Source organism: Macaca fascicularis, chromosome 1, assembly GCF_037993035.2.
Source record: "Macaca fascicularis isolate 582-1 chromosome 1, T2T-MFA8v1.1".
Taxonomy (NCBI): Eukaryota; Metazoa; Chordata; class Mammalia; order Primates; family Cercopithecidae; genus Macaca; species Macaca fascicularis.
In genome coordinates this window covers 232963497-232979271 of record NC_088375.1, presented here as the reverse complement: position 1 = coordinate 232979271, position 15775 = coordinate 232963497, and the positions used below count along the sequence as shown (strand labels likewise).

Sequence of the window (15775 nt, the reverse complement as noted above, 5' to 3'; positions counted from 1 at the left end):
GCTCTTTTTACAAAGCCCATCCAGGGTCAGGAAGGTTGTGGCCCAAAGAAAAAGTATAAAAAGGACCAGATATCCAGCCCAAAAACCTTTTCTTCAGATCGCATTAACTAAGTACTTTGTTTTCAAGAGAAACAATCATTAATTCTAAATTCTATGGAGGGCGCGGTCTCATGTCTGTAATCCCAGCACTTTAGGAAGCTGAGGCAGGAGGATGGCTTGAGCCCAGGAGTTCAAGACTAGCCTGGGCAACAAAGTGAGACCTTGTCTCTACTAAAAATAACATTTAAACATTTAAGGAAAACAGGCTGGACGCGATGACTCACACTTATAATCCCAGCACTTTGGGAGGCCGAGGTGGGTGGATCACCTGAGGTCAGGAGTCCGAGACCAGCCTGGCCAACATGGTGAAACCCCGTCTCTTCTAAAAATACAAAAATTAGCCGGGTATGGTGGCGCATGCCTGTAATCCCAGCTACTCAAGAGGCTGAGGCAGAAGAATCGCTTGAACCCGGGAGGCGGAGGTTGCAGGGAGCCGAGACCCCACCACAGCACTCCAGTCTGGGCAATAGAGCAAGACTCCATCTCAAAAAAATAATAATAATAATAATAAATAAACAAATAAATAAATAAAAGAAAACGAAGAAAAATAAATAAATTCTATGGAAAAAGAGCAAGGGACCTGAAGCCAGACAACCAGATGTACATGAGCCTCTCTGGCTGCTCTCGTTTCTCCTCTATCCATGGCCTGTGGAAGCAGTAAGCACTGTGAAGGGACCCACCAATGCTCACTCAAATGTCTTCATTACTAAGGGATCAACGTTACTAGAAAACAGACCTGGAAATCTCAAAAGAGAACGTATGTTTATAACAGGAAGATACCATAAAGGAAAACAAGACAATGGCTTTAACTAAAAAAGGTTTAAAATTTGAGTGTGGGTATACTTTTTTTTTAAATCACAATAATTTCTTTTCTTTTTTTTTTTTTTTGAGACAGAGTCTTGCTCTGTTTTGCCCAGGCTGGAGTGTAGTGTTGCGATCTCAGCTCACCGCAGCCTCCACCTCCCAGGTTCAAGTGATTCTCCTGTCTCAGCCTCTTGAGTAGCTGGGACCACAGGCATGTGCCACCACACCCAGCTAATTTTGTATTTTTAGTAGAGATGAGGTTTCACCATGTTGGCCAGGCTGGTCTAGAACTCCTGACTTCAGGTGATCTGCTCACCCTGGCCTCCCAAAGTGCTGGCATTACAGGCGTAAGCCACCCCGCCCGGCCTTTTTTTTTTTTTTTTTTTTTTAAACTATGTATTTATTTATTTTTATGACAGGATCTGGCTTTGTTGCCCAGCCTGGAGTGCAGTGATGCCATCACAGCTCACTGCAGCCTCGACCTCCTGGGCTCAGGTGACCCTCCCACCTCAGCCTCCTGAATAGCTGGGACTACAAGCATGCATCACTATGGCCGGCTAATTTTTATTTATTTATTTAGTTTTGTTTTTTTTTTTTGAGACGGAGTCTCGCTCTGTCGCCCAGGCTGGGGTGCAGTGGCCGGATCTCAGCTCACTGCAAGCTCCGCCTCCCAAGTTTACGTCATTCTCCTGCCTCAGCCTCCCAAGTAGCTGGGACTACAGGCACCCACTACCTCGCCCGGCTAGTTTTTTATATTTTTTAGTAGAGACGGGGTTTCACCGTGTTAGCCAGGATGGTCTCAATCTCCTGACCGTGATCCACCCGTCTCGGCCTCCCAAAGTGCTGGGATTACAGGCTTGAGCCACCGCGCCCGGCCTTATTTTTGTAGAGATGGGGATCTTGTCATGTTGCCTGTGGCTGGTCTTGAACTCCTGGGCTCAAACGATCCTTCCCCCTTGGCCTCCCAAAGTGCTGGGATTATAGGCGAGAGCTACCACGCCCAGCTGACACTTTTTAGTAAGAAAAATGTGTTTATATGCTGTCATCTGACCACCTACTTTCAAAATGGCAAATGGCATGTGCAGCCCTTACAGGCGTGCATCCAAGTGCCCCACACGGGGGAGGTGGAGGACGAGTTCCCAGTGGTTCAGGTTTTTGGGGCAAACTGCTCACTGCAAATGATTTCTACTTTAGGAAGCTTGTGGGAATATTTATAGACTGATAATATGGAAATATATTGGTCAGGCGCAGTGGCTTATGCCTGTATTCCCAACACTTTAGGGGGCCAAGGTGGATGGATCACCTGAGGTCAGGAGTTCAAGCCTGGCCAACATGGTGAAACCCCATCCCTACTAAAAATACAAAAATTAACCAGGCATGGTGGCTGGCACCTGTAATCGTAGCTATTCGGGGAGGCTGAGGCAGGAGAATCACTTGAACCCGGGAGGTGGAGGTTGCAGTGAGCTGAGATCACACCATTGTACTCCAGCCCGGGTGACACAGCCAGACGCTGTTTCAAAAAAAAAAAGGAAATACATTGAGATTATTATAAATATACAAATTTATACATTCCAAATTCATCTTTAGTTAAGCTCTTATTGGTTATTCTGCTTATAATTAAGACACACAAAAAGTCGAGTATTTTTATGCAAGCAGTAACATTTGGAGTAAGGGGGATGAAAAATACTTAGAGCAGCAAAAGCCTTTTTGTCAATGAATGTTACCTGGCAAGTACCGAGTTTAATATTTGTTTTTGAATACCATTCTTGTTAATGTTATAGCCTTTGATTTTAAAACATCATAAGAAAATTTAAAACAGAGAAAATAAAACATGAGATTTAAGCAACCTCCCCCTGGTTAGTGTTCAAAGACTAAAATGAGTTTCTTAAGGTACAGTGTAACAGACTGTGGTGATGCTACTGTTAAACAGAAGGAAAAACTACTGTAAAAACAAAATACAGATAACTTCAATTCAGTCTTTATTTTAGCCAATAACCAGCTTATGTAACTGAGTGCAGCACTCTGGAGAACAGACACCTTCAACTTTTAAAACTGTAGGAAGAAGTCTTTCAATGGAAACAAGCTCTGTAACTGCTTAACAAAGAATAAAATCTTCAAGTTCTTTCAGATTAATTTCCAGTTTAATGGACTCCTGCAGATACATATTATGATGTCCACTTAAACCAGAGATGAACATATCCAAGCCATTTATCAGTTGATTTCTCATCCTTTTTGGATTTATGTCAAATGACACAGTAACACACTTACTTTGGGGTTTCATCCTAAATTAAAGCCTGGGCCCTGCTCAGCGTGGAGTCACTGAATGTTTTGGACCAGGCATCCAGTGCAGCTGCGTCTCACGTGAATGGACCCTGCTCCCTCGCACTGGCTGGCATGCCGCTCCAGAACACACTACACCTGTGCATCCTGCGGAGCTTTTCTTACTGCATCAGCTACTCTGTGTATTTTAAGGCACATCATGTTTTACTCAGCATCCCTTTGAGAGCCTGTGATTCCTCAATAACAATCAAAAGGAGCATGCAAGATCCTTTAAGGGTCTCTTGGCTGAAAAACGAATCTAAGAAAGAAAACAACCCCTTTTAGAATCATCCACAATTTCTTGTTTGATTCACTATGCTCTGCATTCTTCAACAAGCGTGTATTCTTTGGGCAATCAGGAAAAAATGTTCTACATTTTAAAAATAAGTCTTCCTTTACCATTTGGGGTAAAACGACTTCACCAGCTGTTGCTGTCCCTGTCTTGTGCAAAGGAACTAACACAGCGTGGTTCCTGGTTCCTGGCACTTCAGAGACAAAGCAGCTAGGCACCTCTTCTAGTGAATGTCCCGCTACGGGGGCCATGAGCTGCATGTGGCTGCTGAGCACAGGAAATGGAACCAGAAAAATTGGGAGAAAAACTCTGTCAAATATTTCAATTAAAATGTATTAATTACATATTGAATAATAATATTTTAGATATATTGCCTTAGATAAAATTTGTTGGGTCAGGCGTGGTGGTTCACACCTGCCAGCACTTTGGGACGCTGAGGCAGGAAGATCCCTTGAGCCCAGGAGTTCAAGACCAGCCTGGGCAAGATGGTGGACTCTGTCTCTACAAAAATAAAAAAAATCAGCCAGGTGTGGCAGCATGCTCCTGTAGTCCCAGCTACTCGGGAGACTGCAGTGAGCTGTAATCGCACCACTGCTCTCCAGCTTGGATGACTGACAGAGACCCTGTCTCAAAACACACAAACAAAAAACCAAAAAAACCTTGTTAGGGTTAATTCCACCTGTTTCTGTTTCCTTTCTTTTTATTCTTTTTAAAGAGACAGGGTCTTCCTACCTTACACAGGATCGTCTCAAACTTTTGGGCTCATGCAATCCTCTTGTCTTGGCCTCCCAAAGTACTGGAATTAAAGGCATGAGCCACGGTGCACAGCCATATCTCCTTTTACTTTTTTTTTTTTTCTTGCTCTGTCTCCCAGACTGCAGTGTGCAGTGGCGCAATCTTGGCTCACTGCAAGCTCCGCTTCCCGGGTTCACGCCATTCCCTGCCTCAGCCTCCCAAGTAGTTGGGACTACAGGCGCCCACCACCACCACGCCTGGCTAATTTTTCTTTTAGTAGAGACGGGGTTTCACTGTGTTAGCCAGGATGGTCTTGATCTCTTGACCTCGTGATCTACCTGCCTCAACCTCCCAAAGTGCTGGGATTACAGGCGTGAGCCACCGTGCCTGGCCTCTTTTTATATTTTTTATGTGGCAACAAGAGCATGTGGGGAATGTCACGTGACATTCGTGCCAGCCCAAGAGGGAGCCCCCTGTGCAAGAAGGCCTTGGGGAATTCACAATGTGACAGGGCCCAAACCTCGGGAGGAGGTGCAACAGCTCCTTTTGGCCTTAATTTTTAAAATTTGGGTGTCTTGCACCTGTGCCATACAAGCTCTTTCCATCTGCTATGAATAGATCCAAGTCCACTATTTGTGAACAACTTACTGCTGTCAGAAAAATGAAATATCTTCAAATAGGCCAAATCACACTACTATTTAAGACATTTTCAGGATAAACTTTAAAATTCTGATTTCTAGGCCATGCATGGTGGCTCACGCCTGTAATCCCAGCACTTAGGGAGGCTGAGGCAGGGGGATCGCAAGGTCAGGAGATCGAGACCATCCTGGCTAATGTGGTGAAACCACATCTCTACTAAAAGTACAAAAAATTAGCCAGGTGTGGTGGCGGGCGCCTATAGTCCCAGCTCCTCAGGAGGCCAAGGCAGGAGAATGGCGTGAACCCGGGAGGCGGAGCTTGCAGTGAGTTGAGATCACGCCACTGCACTCCAGCCTGGGCGAGAGCGAAACTCTGTCTCAAAAAATAAATAAATAAATAAATAAAAAGAATAAGAGAAAGCTCTTACATCAAATGGACAAAACCTAAAAACATACTGAAGACCTGGTTTTTCCTGAGAAGTCTGCCTCTTTTTCTCTTACTCTTCACATCAGCGGTTTCAGAAAGGAAATATATACTTGCATTAATTGTTTCTCTATAAAATATTTACTAGAAGTACTGCTTCACAACAGTAGGAGAAGGAATTCCATTTAGACCTACTGTTCCTCGTTATGAGGCAAGAGAATTGTTTGAACCCAGGAGGCAGAGGTTGCAGTGAGAAGAGATAGCACCACTGCACTCCAGCCTGGGCACAACAGAGCAAAACTCTCTCAAAAAAAAGTTTATGAACTCTGCAACTTAACATCCTGTATCAATCACAGACTGAAATTTAATGTTTCAGAATTCTGTGAAAGGTATTCTTTTCACAGTGCAGTTTATTTACACACAGTTGTTTTTATCTTCAATTTTTGTTATTTTTCAGGGTCTTGCTCTGTCGCCCAGGCTGGAGTGCAGTGGCGCCATCGACTCCCTGGCACCTCCGCCTCCCGGGTTCAAGTGGTTCTCTGACCTCGGCCTCCCGAGTAGCTGGGACCACAGGCCACACCGCCACGCCCAGCTAATGTCCTCCCGAGGAGCTGGGACCACAGGCCACACCGCCACACCCGGCTAATGTTTATATTTCTTGTAGAGATGGGGTTTCACTATGTTGTCCCGGCTGGTCTCAAACTCCCGACCTCAAGTGATCTGCCCGCCTAAGGCTCCCAAACCACTGGGATTCCAGGCGCGAGCCCCTGTACCCAGCCGCTATCTTGGATTTAGATATATCTGCTCCATCTAGTAGTCTATCAGAAGCTGTAGATTCCAATCATCACCGCTAGGGAAGATGTGCTTTCAAAATTAGGGAAAAAATACATCAGATATATCTGAAATACTTTTTTTTTATTGTTGTTAATACTCTTATTTTTAAGCAAGATTTCTGCTGTCAATAGTCCCAATATTCAGGAGAGGGAGGCAGATACCACAGTCTGATCAGTGGCCCAGAGTATAACAAACAAATTTTCAAGGTTATGATAAAAAATGCAAAAGACACTTATAAATTCTATAGAGACATCTGGTGTATATTCAAATAACAAATTGTATACAGAAAGCAAAATCCCGAAAACAATGTACTAGGCCAAGTATCTAGATCTATAATTAGTACATCCCGGGCCAACTAAGATTCAATTTCAATATAAAACACAGAACAAGTCATCCTGTAAATCATTTTTCCTAAAACAAGTAACAGCTAACCTAAAACTCAAACGATTAATAAAACCAAGCACACACAACTACATACTCGAATCTGGTTCTTAAGTTGCTCGGCCTCCTGCCGTAACTGGTCAAGCTCACTCATCTTCTGATCTTAGTGCTCTTCGATGCCACCTCCAAGAATGTGAGATCTGAAACAGAAAGACAAGCACAAACAATAAACAACTGTTGAATAATTTAAGGAAGCAGGTTAGAAAAGTAAATTGAAAGTTTAAGGTGGGCACGGTGGCTCAAGCCTATAATCCCAGCACTTTGAGAGGCTGAGGCGGGCAGTTCATGAGGTCAGAGTTCGAGACCATCCTGGCTAGCACGGTGAAACCCCGTCTCCACTAAAAATACAAAAATTAGCTGGGCGTGGTGGTGCACTTGGGAGGCAGAGGTAGAAGAATCGTTTGAACATGGGAGGCAGAGGTTGCAGTGAGCCAAGATCACACCACTGCATTCCGGTCTGGGTGACAGAGCAAGACTCCATCTCAAAATAAAAAAAATAAAACCTGACATTTAGGATAGCTATCACATGAAGACCTAGAGGAAGTTACTTCATGGAATGGGGGTCAGTGGCAACCTGGCAACCAAGAATCTCAAAGCCACCTCATCTCAGTAATCATGAACCGCTACTGGTCAAAAGCTGTCAGGATGCTCGCATGGCAAACCTAAGAGCACACAGGGTGGCGTCCAGCAGTTTTTTAGCTCAGGGACAACCCACTCTCCCACCCAGGTGAGCCGTGGGGTCCCAGGAGGCTCAGAAACAACACCTTAATCCTTACAGGTACAGGCTAAATCAGGCTCAGTGCAAGCCGCCCTGCCTGTTCGCCCTAGTCATGTTAGACAATATTCCTGAAATCAGAGTAAAAACTAACTCACCTTGTTAAACAACAGACTTATTTTCCCAAGAGAATGTCATAAATGGAGGCTGTGTTTCTGACCAAGATCTTGGCTGTTTTTTTTTTTTTTTTTTTTGAGATGGAGTCTCGCTCTGCTGCCCAGGCTGGAGTGCAGTGGCCGGATCTCAGCTCACTGCAAGCTCCGCCTCCCGGGTTCACGCCATTCTCCTGCCTCAGCCTCCCGAGCAGCTGGGACTACAGGCGCCCGCCACCTCGCCTGGCTAGTTTTCTGTATTTTTTAGTAGAGACGGGGTTTCACCGTGTCAGCCAGGATGGTAGATCTTGGCTGTTAATCGTTAAGTAAGACTGAAGTATAACAAAGCTGAGGATACAGTTGCTAATGTCTTTAATCCCTTACAATTAGCTCTCATATGCAAGTACTGCTTATGCAAGCACTTCAATTTCCTACATAAATTACACAGAGGATCAATTTTACCATAACTTTTGTGTAAAAGTCAAAAGGTTAATATAATATACATCAAAATTTAATTGACAGCAGTTATTTTCTTGAGATTAAAACCCACCTGCGGGAAATTATCCGATGACCTAAGAAGTTCAGCCATCACAGTTACCAGTTTAAACTTTCCTAGTGTGCATAAAGGAATTCGAATGACCTACGGTATAGATACTTGATGTCTATAATCCACGAACAAGAAAGGCCCGCAAGGCAAGCGCCATGACATGAGCATGCAGACCAGGCGTCCTGCTGCCACCGCTCTCTGGGGAGGCAGGGTGCACAGCAACACAGTGTCAGAAAGATTTCTGACCAAACAGGTGTTTCTAAAGGCATTATTTTAAACTGATGTTTTAATCACGAGGAAAACTTCACTAAGGGAAAATACCTTAGTCTTCCCTGCACACATGGAGCATCACTGGAATTAGGTATGGACAAGGTCACACCTCAAGGGCAGTTTATTCTTAAGGGATAAGACTGGTTAATTCTCTCCCTGGTTTTCACATATAAATTCTAAGGACTACAACTTATGAATGTTAATGTGTGGAACAGTAAGAGTGCCAGGACAATATGAGTAGCATCTCAAATGGATTCTGTTTGGATGCCTTCTGCCTTGCATTCTTTCTGCATGCCCTGACACTACTCACTTGTATTTCACACATGATCATGTTATATTATGTACACAATTTTACAGAATTCCTTCCAAAATCAACATGAAGAAAACAAGTTAACGTTATGAAGTACCCTGAATTAAACTGCTTTAGTTAACGCACAGTTTCTGATCCTAATTTAAACACTAAAAAGCTAATTTTTATATATGGGACTAAAAACAACAAACTCGGCCGGGCGCAGTGGCTCAAGCCTGTAATCCCAGCACTTTGGGAGGCCGAGACGGGCGGATCATGAGGCCAGGAGATCGAGAGACGATCCCGGCTAACACGGTGAAACCCCGTCTCTACTAAAAAATACAAAAAAAAACTAGCCGGGCGAGGTGGCGGGCGCCTGTAGTCCCAGCTACTCGGGAGGCTGAGGCAGGAGAACGGCGTAAACCCGGGAGGCAGAGCTTGCAGTGAGCTAAGATCCGGCCACTGCACTCCAGCCTGGGTGACAGAGCAAGACTCCGTCTCAAAAAAAAAATAAATAAAAATAAATAAATAAATAAATAAATAAATAAAAATAAAAAAATAACAACAACAAACTCCTGGGATCTGGGGAAACAGAAAAGCATGTTCTGAGATGCCTCAAAAATGATGTTCCGGCTGGGGGCGGTAGCTCACGCCTGTAATCCCAGCACTTTGGGAGGCTGCGGAGGGTGGATCATCTGAGGTCAGGAGTTTGAGACCAGCATGGTTAACGTGGCGAAACCCCATCTCTACTAAAAATACAAAAATTAGCCGGGTGTGGTGGTGCATTCCTGTAATCCCAGCTACCCGAGATGCTGAGGCAGGAGAATCGCTTGAACCTGGGAGGTGGAGGTTGCAGTAAGCCGAGATCTCGCCATTGCACTCCAGCCTGGGCAACAACAACGAAACTCTGTCGCAAAAAAAAAAAAAGAGATGTTCCTTGTGGCTGGAGGGTGGTGGGTGGGGGTTTAAAGGCCCAAATTCCATCATTAGGTGGGATAACTCCTGAAATCTTATATACTGCTTTTAATTAGATGTTCTTTTCACGTATTATACAAGAATATGTACACAACCATCACCCAGCTATATATCTTGAGACTAGAGAAACAAATTTACCAAAAATCTAAGTATCTTTAAAATGAACTCAATATAACTTTGTGACCTCACAAAATTTCAGCAGTAACACCAAAACTTGCTAACTTTAATCTTTAGTCCCATGAAAAGAGAACACAACCAGATGGACTTCTTTTTCATAGTTAATAGCAGAAATTATTATACTCTCTCCTGTGCCGACATTTGAGTTTCAATTAAGAGACTCAAAACCTATGTTTGTCAATTTTTTTAAAAAAGTGTATTCCTGGCTGGGCATGGTGACCTGTAATCCCAAGACTTTAGCAGGTCAAGTCGGGAGGACTGCTTGAACCCAGCAGTTTGCGACCAGCCTGGGCAATATGGCAAAACGCTGTACACACACACGCACGCACGCGTGCGCACACACACACACACTCTCCTATTTTTGTTAGCAATAAAAATAAATTTCCTGGTAAGATCCTCTTCAATCCACATACAGAAGTGATAAGAGAAATCTATTGTCAGGCATTTCAATTTTTCTTTTAAATTACATTCTCTAGTCTCCAGGATAAAGATATATATTTTCTTTTCTTTTTTGAGACGGAGTTTCGCTCTTATCACCCAGGCTGGAGTGCAGCAAATGACACAATCTCGGCCCACTGCAACCTCTGCCTCCCAGGTTCAAGTGATTATTTTGCCTCAGCCTCCCTAGTAGCTGGAATTACGGGTGCATGCTACCATGCTCGCCTAATTTTTGTATTTTTAGTAGAGCCGGGGTTTCACCACGTTGGCCAGGCTGGTAAGGAACTCCTGACCTCAGGCGATCTGCCCGCCTCGGCCTCCCAAATGCTGGGGTTATAGGTATGAGTCACCATGCCCAGCCTAAAAATGTATTTTCTAAAATCAAATTAAAAAAAAAATTTTTGGAGATAAACTCAATGATCAGTACCATCTTTTTGTAATGTGGACATGCCCCACGGACACCCTGTGCAGCAGTTCAGGCACAGCGAATGGCTGATGGGATAAGGCAGGAGAGATGAGAAAGCGTGGCCACCACATTCCCCATGGGCTGCAAGAGCACCAGGTGCCAGGAAGAGAGAACTTAAGGGAAGCAACCTTCTGATTCACATAAACTAACAGCCTTCCCAGTGGCTCTTAGTTCATCTCTACCATGAAGACAGTGAACGAAACAAAAATGGAACAAGAATACAAAGCATGATGCTTTTGTGTGAACAAAAAGGACAAACACCAATGCCAGAGCAAGCCAACCTTTTTTTTTTTTTTTTCTGAGATGGAATTTCATTCTTGTTGCTCAGGCTACAGTGCGGTGGCACAGTGCTGACTCACTGTAACCTCCGCCTCCTGAGTTCAAGCGATTCATCTCCTGCCTCAGCCTCCCGAGTAGCTGGGATTACAGGCATGCGCCACCACGCCTGGCTAATTTTTTGTATTTTTAGTAGAGACGGGGTTTCATCATGTTGGCCAGGCTGGTCTCGAACTCCTGACCTCAGGTGATACACCCGCCTTGGCCTCCCAAAGTGCTGGGATTACAGGTGTGAGCTACCACACCCGGCCCGCTATCTTTTTTCTAGACACATCAGATGTTAATGGTGGTGTTTTTGGAGACAGAGAAACAGGTGAGCAGCTTTTATTCTTCTCATTATTCTTCAAATACAGTTTGCTTACTAACCCCCCTACACACCAACACACAAAGTTAACAGAGGCTAATCTGGGGTCTTAGAATCAAGAAAGATTAAAAAAAAAATTTTTTTATACTCTTCAGTTTAAATAAAATAAGTTAAAGTAACATCTTTAAAAAAATGCCTGTGAGGGTCTCACACTGTTGCCCAGGCTGGAGTGAGTGGCACAATCATAGCTCACTGAAGTTCAAGCCATCCTTCTACCTTAGCCTCCAGAGTAGCCAGGACTAGAAGCAGACACCACCCATTACACCCAGCTATTTTTGAAATTTTTGGTAGAGACAAGGCCTTGCTATGTTGCCTGGGCTGGTCTCAAACTCTTGGCTTCAAGGCATCCTCCTGCCTAGGCCACCCAAAGTGCTAGACTCGAATCTAATGCTTGAGCTACCACACCCAGCCTAAAGTTAACTTTTTAAAGTTACTTGATGCAGCCAGGTGCAATGGCTCATACCTGTAATCCCAGCACTTTGAAAGGCTCAGGCAGGTGGATCACCTGAGGTTAGGAGTTCGAGACCAGCCTGGCCAACGTGGCAAAACCCCATTTCTACTAAAAAATACAAAAATTAGCCAGGTGTGGTGACGTGTGCCTGTAATCCCAGCTACTCGGGAGGCTGAGGTGGGAGAATGACTTGAACCCGGGAGGCGGAGGCTGCAGTGAGTGGAGATCATGCTACTGCACTCCAGCCTGGGTGACAGAGCGAGACTTCATCTCAAACAAAAAGTTACTTGATGCAATTAGCTGGGTATGGTGGAACGTGCCTGTAGTCCTACCTAGTTGGGAGGCTGAGGTGGGAAGATCGCTTGAGCCCAGGAGTTCAAGGCTGCAGTGAGCTATGATAGCACCACTGCACTCCAATCTGGGCAACACAGCAAGATCTTGTCTCTAAATAGTTACTGGAAGAACTGTAACATATCGCTAAGAACAATAATGGAGAGAGTAATAATTTGGGAAAACGCTTACTATATACTAAGTGAAAAACAATATAAATTTGCATATAGTTATTTTATTTGAGACTGAGTCTAGCTCTGTGGCCCAGGCTGGAGTGAAATGGCGCGATCTCAGCTCACTGCAACCTCCGCCTCCTGGGTTCAAGCGATTCTCCTACCTCAGCTTCCCAAGTAGCTGGGATTACAGGCATGCACCACCACACCTGCCTAATTTTTGTATTTTTAGTAGAGACAGGTTTTCGCCATGTTGGCCAGGCTGGTCTTGAACTCCTGACCTCAAGTGATCTGCCTGCCTCGGCCTCCCAAAGTGCTGGGATTACAGGCATGAGCCACCGCACCCAGTCGCAGGTAGTAATTTTAGCTGCTTTATTAGAATTAAAATAGGTCTGGGCGCGGTGGCTCATGCCTATAGTCCCAGCACTTTGGGAGGCTGAGGCTGGCAGATAGCTTGAGCCCAGGAGTTCAAGACCAGGGTAGGCAACAACATGGCGAAAACCTGGCCTCTACTAAAAATGCAAAAAATTAGCTGGCGTAGTGGCACACGCCTATAGTCCCAGCTACTTGGGAGGCTAAAGTGGGAGAACCCACTCGAGTCCGGGAAACTGAGGCTACAAGCGAGCCGTGACTGCGCCACTATGCTCCAGTCTGGGCAAATGGAGTGAGACCTTGCCTAAAAAAAAAAAAAACAAGAAAAGAAAAATATACTTATTTTAAAGAAAGACAGTTAAAAAGACTAACAGCATTTTTATTATAATTATTAGTCACGTTTTTCTACTAAACTTCCTAATGTTGACGCAGCTTCCTTTGAAAATTAAAAAATAAATGTAAATTTTAAAAGTCGTACTTACATTTTATTGCTTTTGCTTTTCTCTTCACTATCCTTAGTCCCCCAAACCTTCTAGAACACCCACCATCAGGTTTACCTGGCTTGGGCTCCTCTCCTCCAGTGCCAATGTCACGGCTAAGCTCTGGCTGTGCTGACTCCAAGAACTTGCCCGTCTAATCCACTAAGACAGGGTCTGCTGAGGTCTCATGTCTATCCTTCCCGATGACCCATATCTGCCATTGGCTTTTATTTAGAATTTCAGTTTTGGAAATCCTTTTCAGAGAGATTTAAATAACTTAAAAGCAAGTAGGTGAAGGAATCTGCCCCTACTTTAGAACAACATCTTTGTGAGTCAAGTGTTAGTTAGCATGATTTTTAAAGTCAGAATATTTCACATTTGCATTGCAATGTGCTCCGTGTAATGCCTCTACTTTCATGGCAATGCAGCAGCCCAGGCCTCTCATCCAGGCCCCTGAGAGTCTAGGAGCGGCACTTCAGCGGTGCCCGCAGGACCCCAAATTACACAGTCAGCAATAACGACATTCAGGCTGCAAGTATGCCAATGACAAAATAGGGTACAGATATTGAAAAATAATTTCAATTTCTGGTTCTGCGACATACAAAGAATAATGCTTTAAATTGTTTTTTACTCTGATCTGCTTAATTCAAAATAGGAATGGTGTTACCTACATGACAGGGCTAAAATGAAGATTAAATCAGACAACCAATCTGAAAGTGCTCTGTCAGCCTTACAGTGATTAAACTTCCGAAGTCCAAACTGGCCCCAGTGAGGCCCCAGTGTCTTACACAGGGGCAGGAAATTTGCTAATTTGACCAGCCACACAAGGATCACAGCTCACCTCCAAGATGAAGCAGTATTTTGAGAGAGAGGAGTCTGCATGAGGAATTTAAACCAATTTCACTCACTTTTCCATTTTTCTTTCATTCCCAAGTCCAGGTCAATCTCCAAAATTAAGACTGTGGCAATTCAAAGGGCAACGGAAAGTCCTCAGGCCCTGCTCCCTTTATGCACCGCTCCGAACAATACTGTGAAGAATAAGGGGAGCAGGGCACCACCACAACTGATAAAAGGACACGACCACTAACACAGCTGCAGAGCAGCGCATGTGCAGACCCTCCCTTCAACACGACAGGCACCATGGCGCCTCGGCACAGTGCTGAGCAGCATGAACCAGGCTGGCTGCTAGTCTGAGGGAGACAGATGACTAACAGGTAACCACGTGGAGCATACACAGGCACCAAACGGGTGAAGTGTGCCAGGGAGGGCAGGGAGGATGCTGCTTTGCATGGTTGTTAGACATGACCTTGCTAATAAGGGCCAAGAATTGAGCGGAAGGCAGATGGGTAAAAATAACACAACTGTTCTTGTTTGAGGTGCTATTTTTTGCAATGGTAACAATTTTTAAAATCATACCTTCAGGATTTTGCCTGTGCCTATAAAGTAATCTTACCAAAAAAGTGAATGTGACCAAAGCTCCAGAACCTGCAGATGGGAGCGTGTTCAATGACCCCACACGGAGGCAACAGAACCTGAAGACAGGGGAGCGTGTTCAATGACCCCACACGGAGGCAACGGAACCTGAAGACAGGGGAGCGTGTTCAATGACCCCACACGGAGGCAACGGTGCTACACAACGGCCTGGGAAACACTCCAGCACAGACAACCAGGCAGGTTGGTTAGTCTGTCTTTAACAAATAAACTTCAAGGGAAAAAGGAGACAAAGCAAGCAATGGAAGGAGGATTTCTGGACTAAGTTAAGAGACTCCCTAGGATCATCTCCTTCATGCCCCAGTCACAAGTGAGCTCACTCACCCACCAGACACTGGCAACCGGGGGAAGAGCAGGAACTACGGTGTGCGGTCACAAAGTCCTCAGAAGGCGATTCTCTGGGGAGGGGATCTAATAGCCAGGGGTGAGCCAGTGAGGCACAGCTATTAAGAGCTTACCTCCGACCCCTGGAACTCTGAAATCCCAGGAGGTGGTTACTGACACTCCCGAAGACTTATTATTATTATTATTATTATTTTTTTTTTTTTAGACGGAGTCTCGCTCTGTCGCCCAGGCTGGAGTGCAGTGGCGCGATCTCGGCTCACTGCAAGCTCCGCCTCCCGGGTTCACGCCATTCTCCTGCCTCAGCCTCCCGAGTAGCTGGGACTACAGGCGCCCACAACCGCGCCCGGCTAATTTTTTGTATTTTTAGTAGAGACGGGGTTTCACCGTGGTCTCGATCTCCTGACCTTGTGATCCGCCCGCCTCGGCCTCCCAAAGTGCTGGGATTACAGGCGTGAGCCACCGCGCCCGGCCGACTTATTATTTCTCATGCATCACAAAAAACATTTGGTCTCCCAATTTTGCTCTCCCTTTTCTTTTTTTTTTTTTTTTTTTTTTGAGATGGAGTCTGGCTCTGTCGCCCAGGCTGGAGTGCAGTGGCCGGATCTCGGCTCACTGCAAGCTCCGCCTCCCGGGTTTACGCCATTCTCCTGCCTCAGCCTCCCGAGTAGCTGGGACTACAGGCGCCCACCACCTCGCCCGACTAGTTTTTTTGTATTTTTTAGTAGAGACGGGGTTTCACCGTGTTCACCAGGATGGTCTCGATCTCCTGACCTCGTGATCCGCCTGTCTCGGCCTCCCAAAGTGCTGGGATTACAGGCT

At 45.1% G+C, this 15775-nt stretch overlaps 1 protein-coding gene and 1 long non-coding RNA gene across 4 annotated transcripts in view; both read right to left on the bottom strand.

Annotated features, from left to right (window-relative positions):
- The window catches only part of GNB1 (G protein subunit beta 1), a 49502-nt gene extending 35294 nt beyond the window's left edge, over positions 1-14208 (bottom strand). The window contains exons 1-2 of one of the 3 annotated variants that reach the window (XM_065535036.1): positions 14029-14208; positions 6624-6726 (exon numbers count right to left, since the gene is read on the bottom strand). In XM_065535036.1, coding sequence (XP_065391108.1) covers positions 6624-6680 — 57 coding nt within the window. In that variant the 5' untranslated portion in view covers positions 6681-6726; positions 14029-14208. Of the gene's footprint in view, positions 1-6623; positions 6727-13123; positions 13233-14028 lie in introns of those variants that run through there. The other 2 variants (XM_065535030.1, XM_045388362.3) reach the window with 2 other exon arrangements.
- LOC141409096 (uncharacterized) lies at positions 4353-5376 on the bottom strand. The gene is made up of 2 exons (XR_012427569.1): positions 5237-5376; positions 4353-4458 (listed from the first exon to the last, which is right to left on the bottom strand). It is a non-coding gene; the product is annotated as an uncharacterized lncRNA (long non-coding RNA).
- Positions 14209-15775: the final 1567 nt, after the last annotated feature.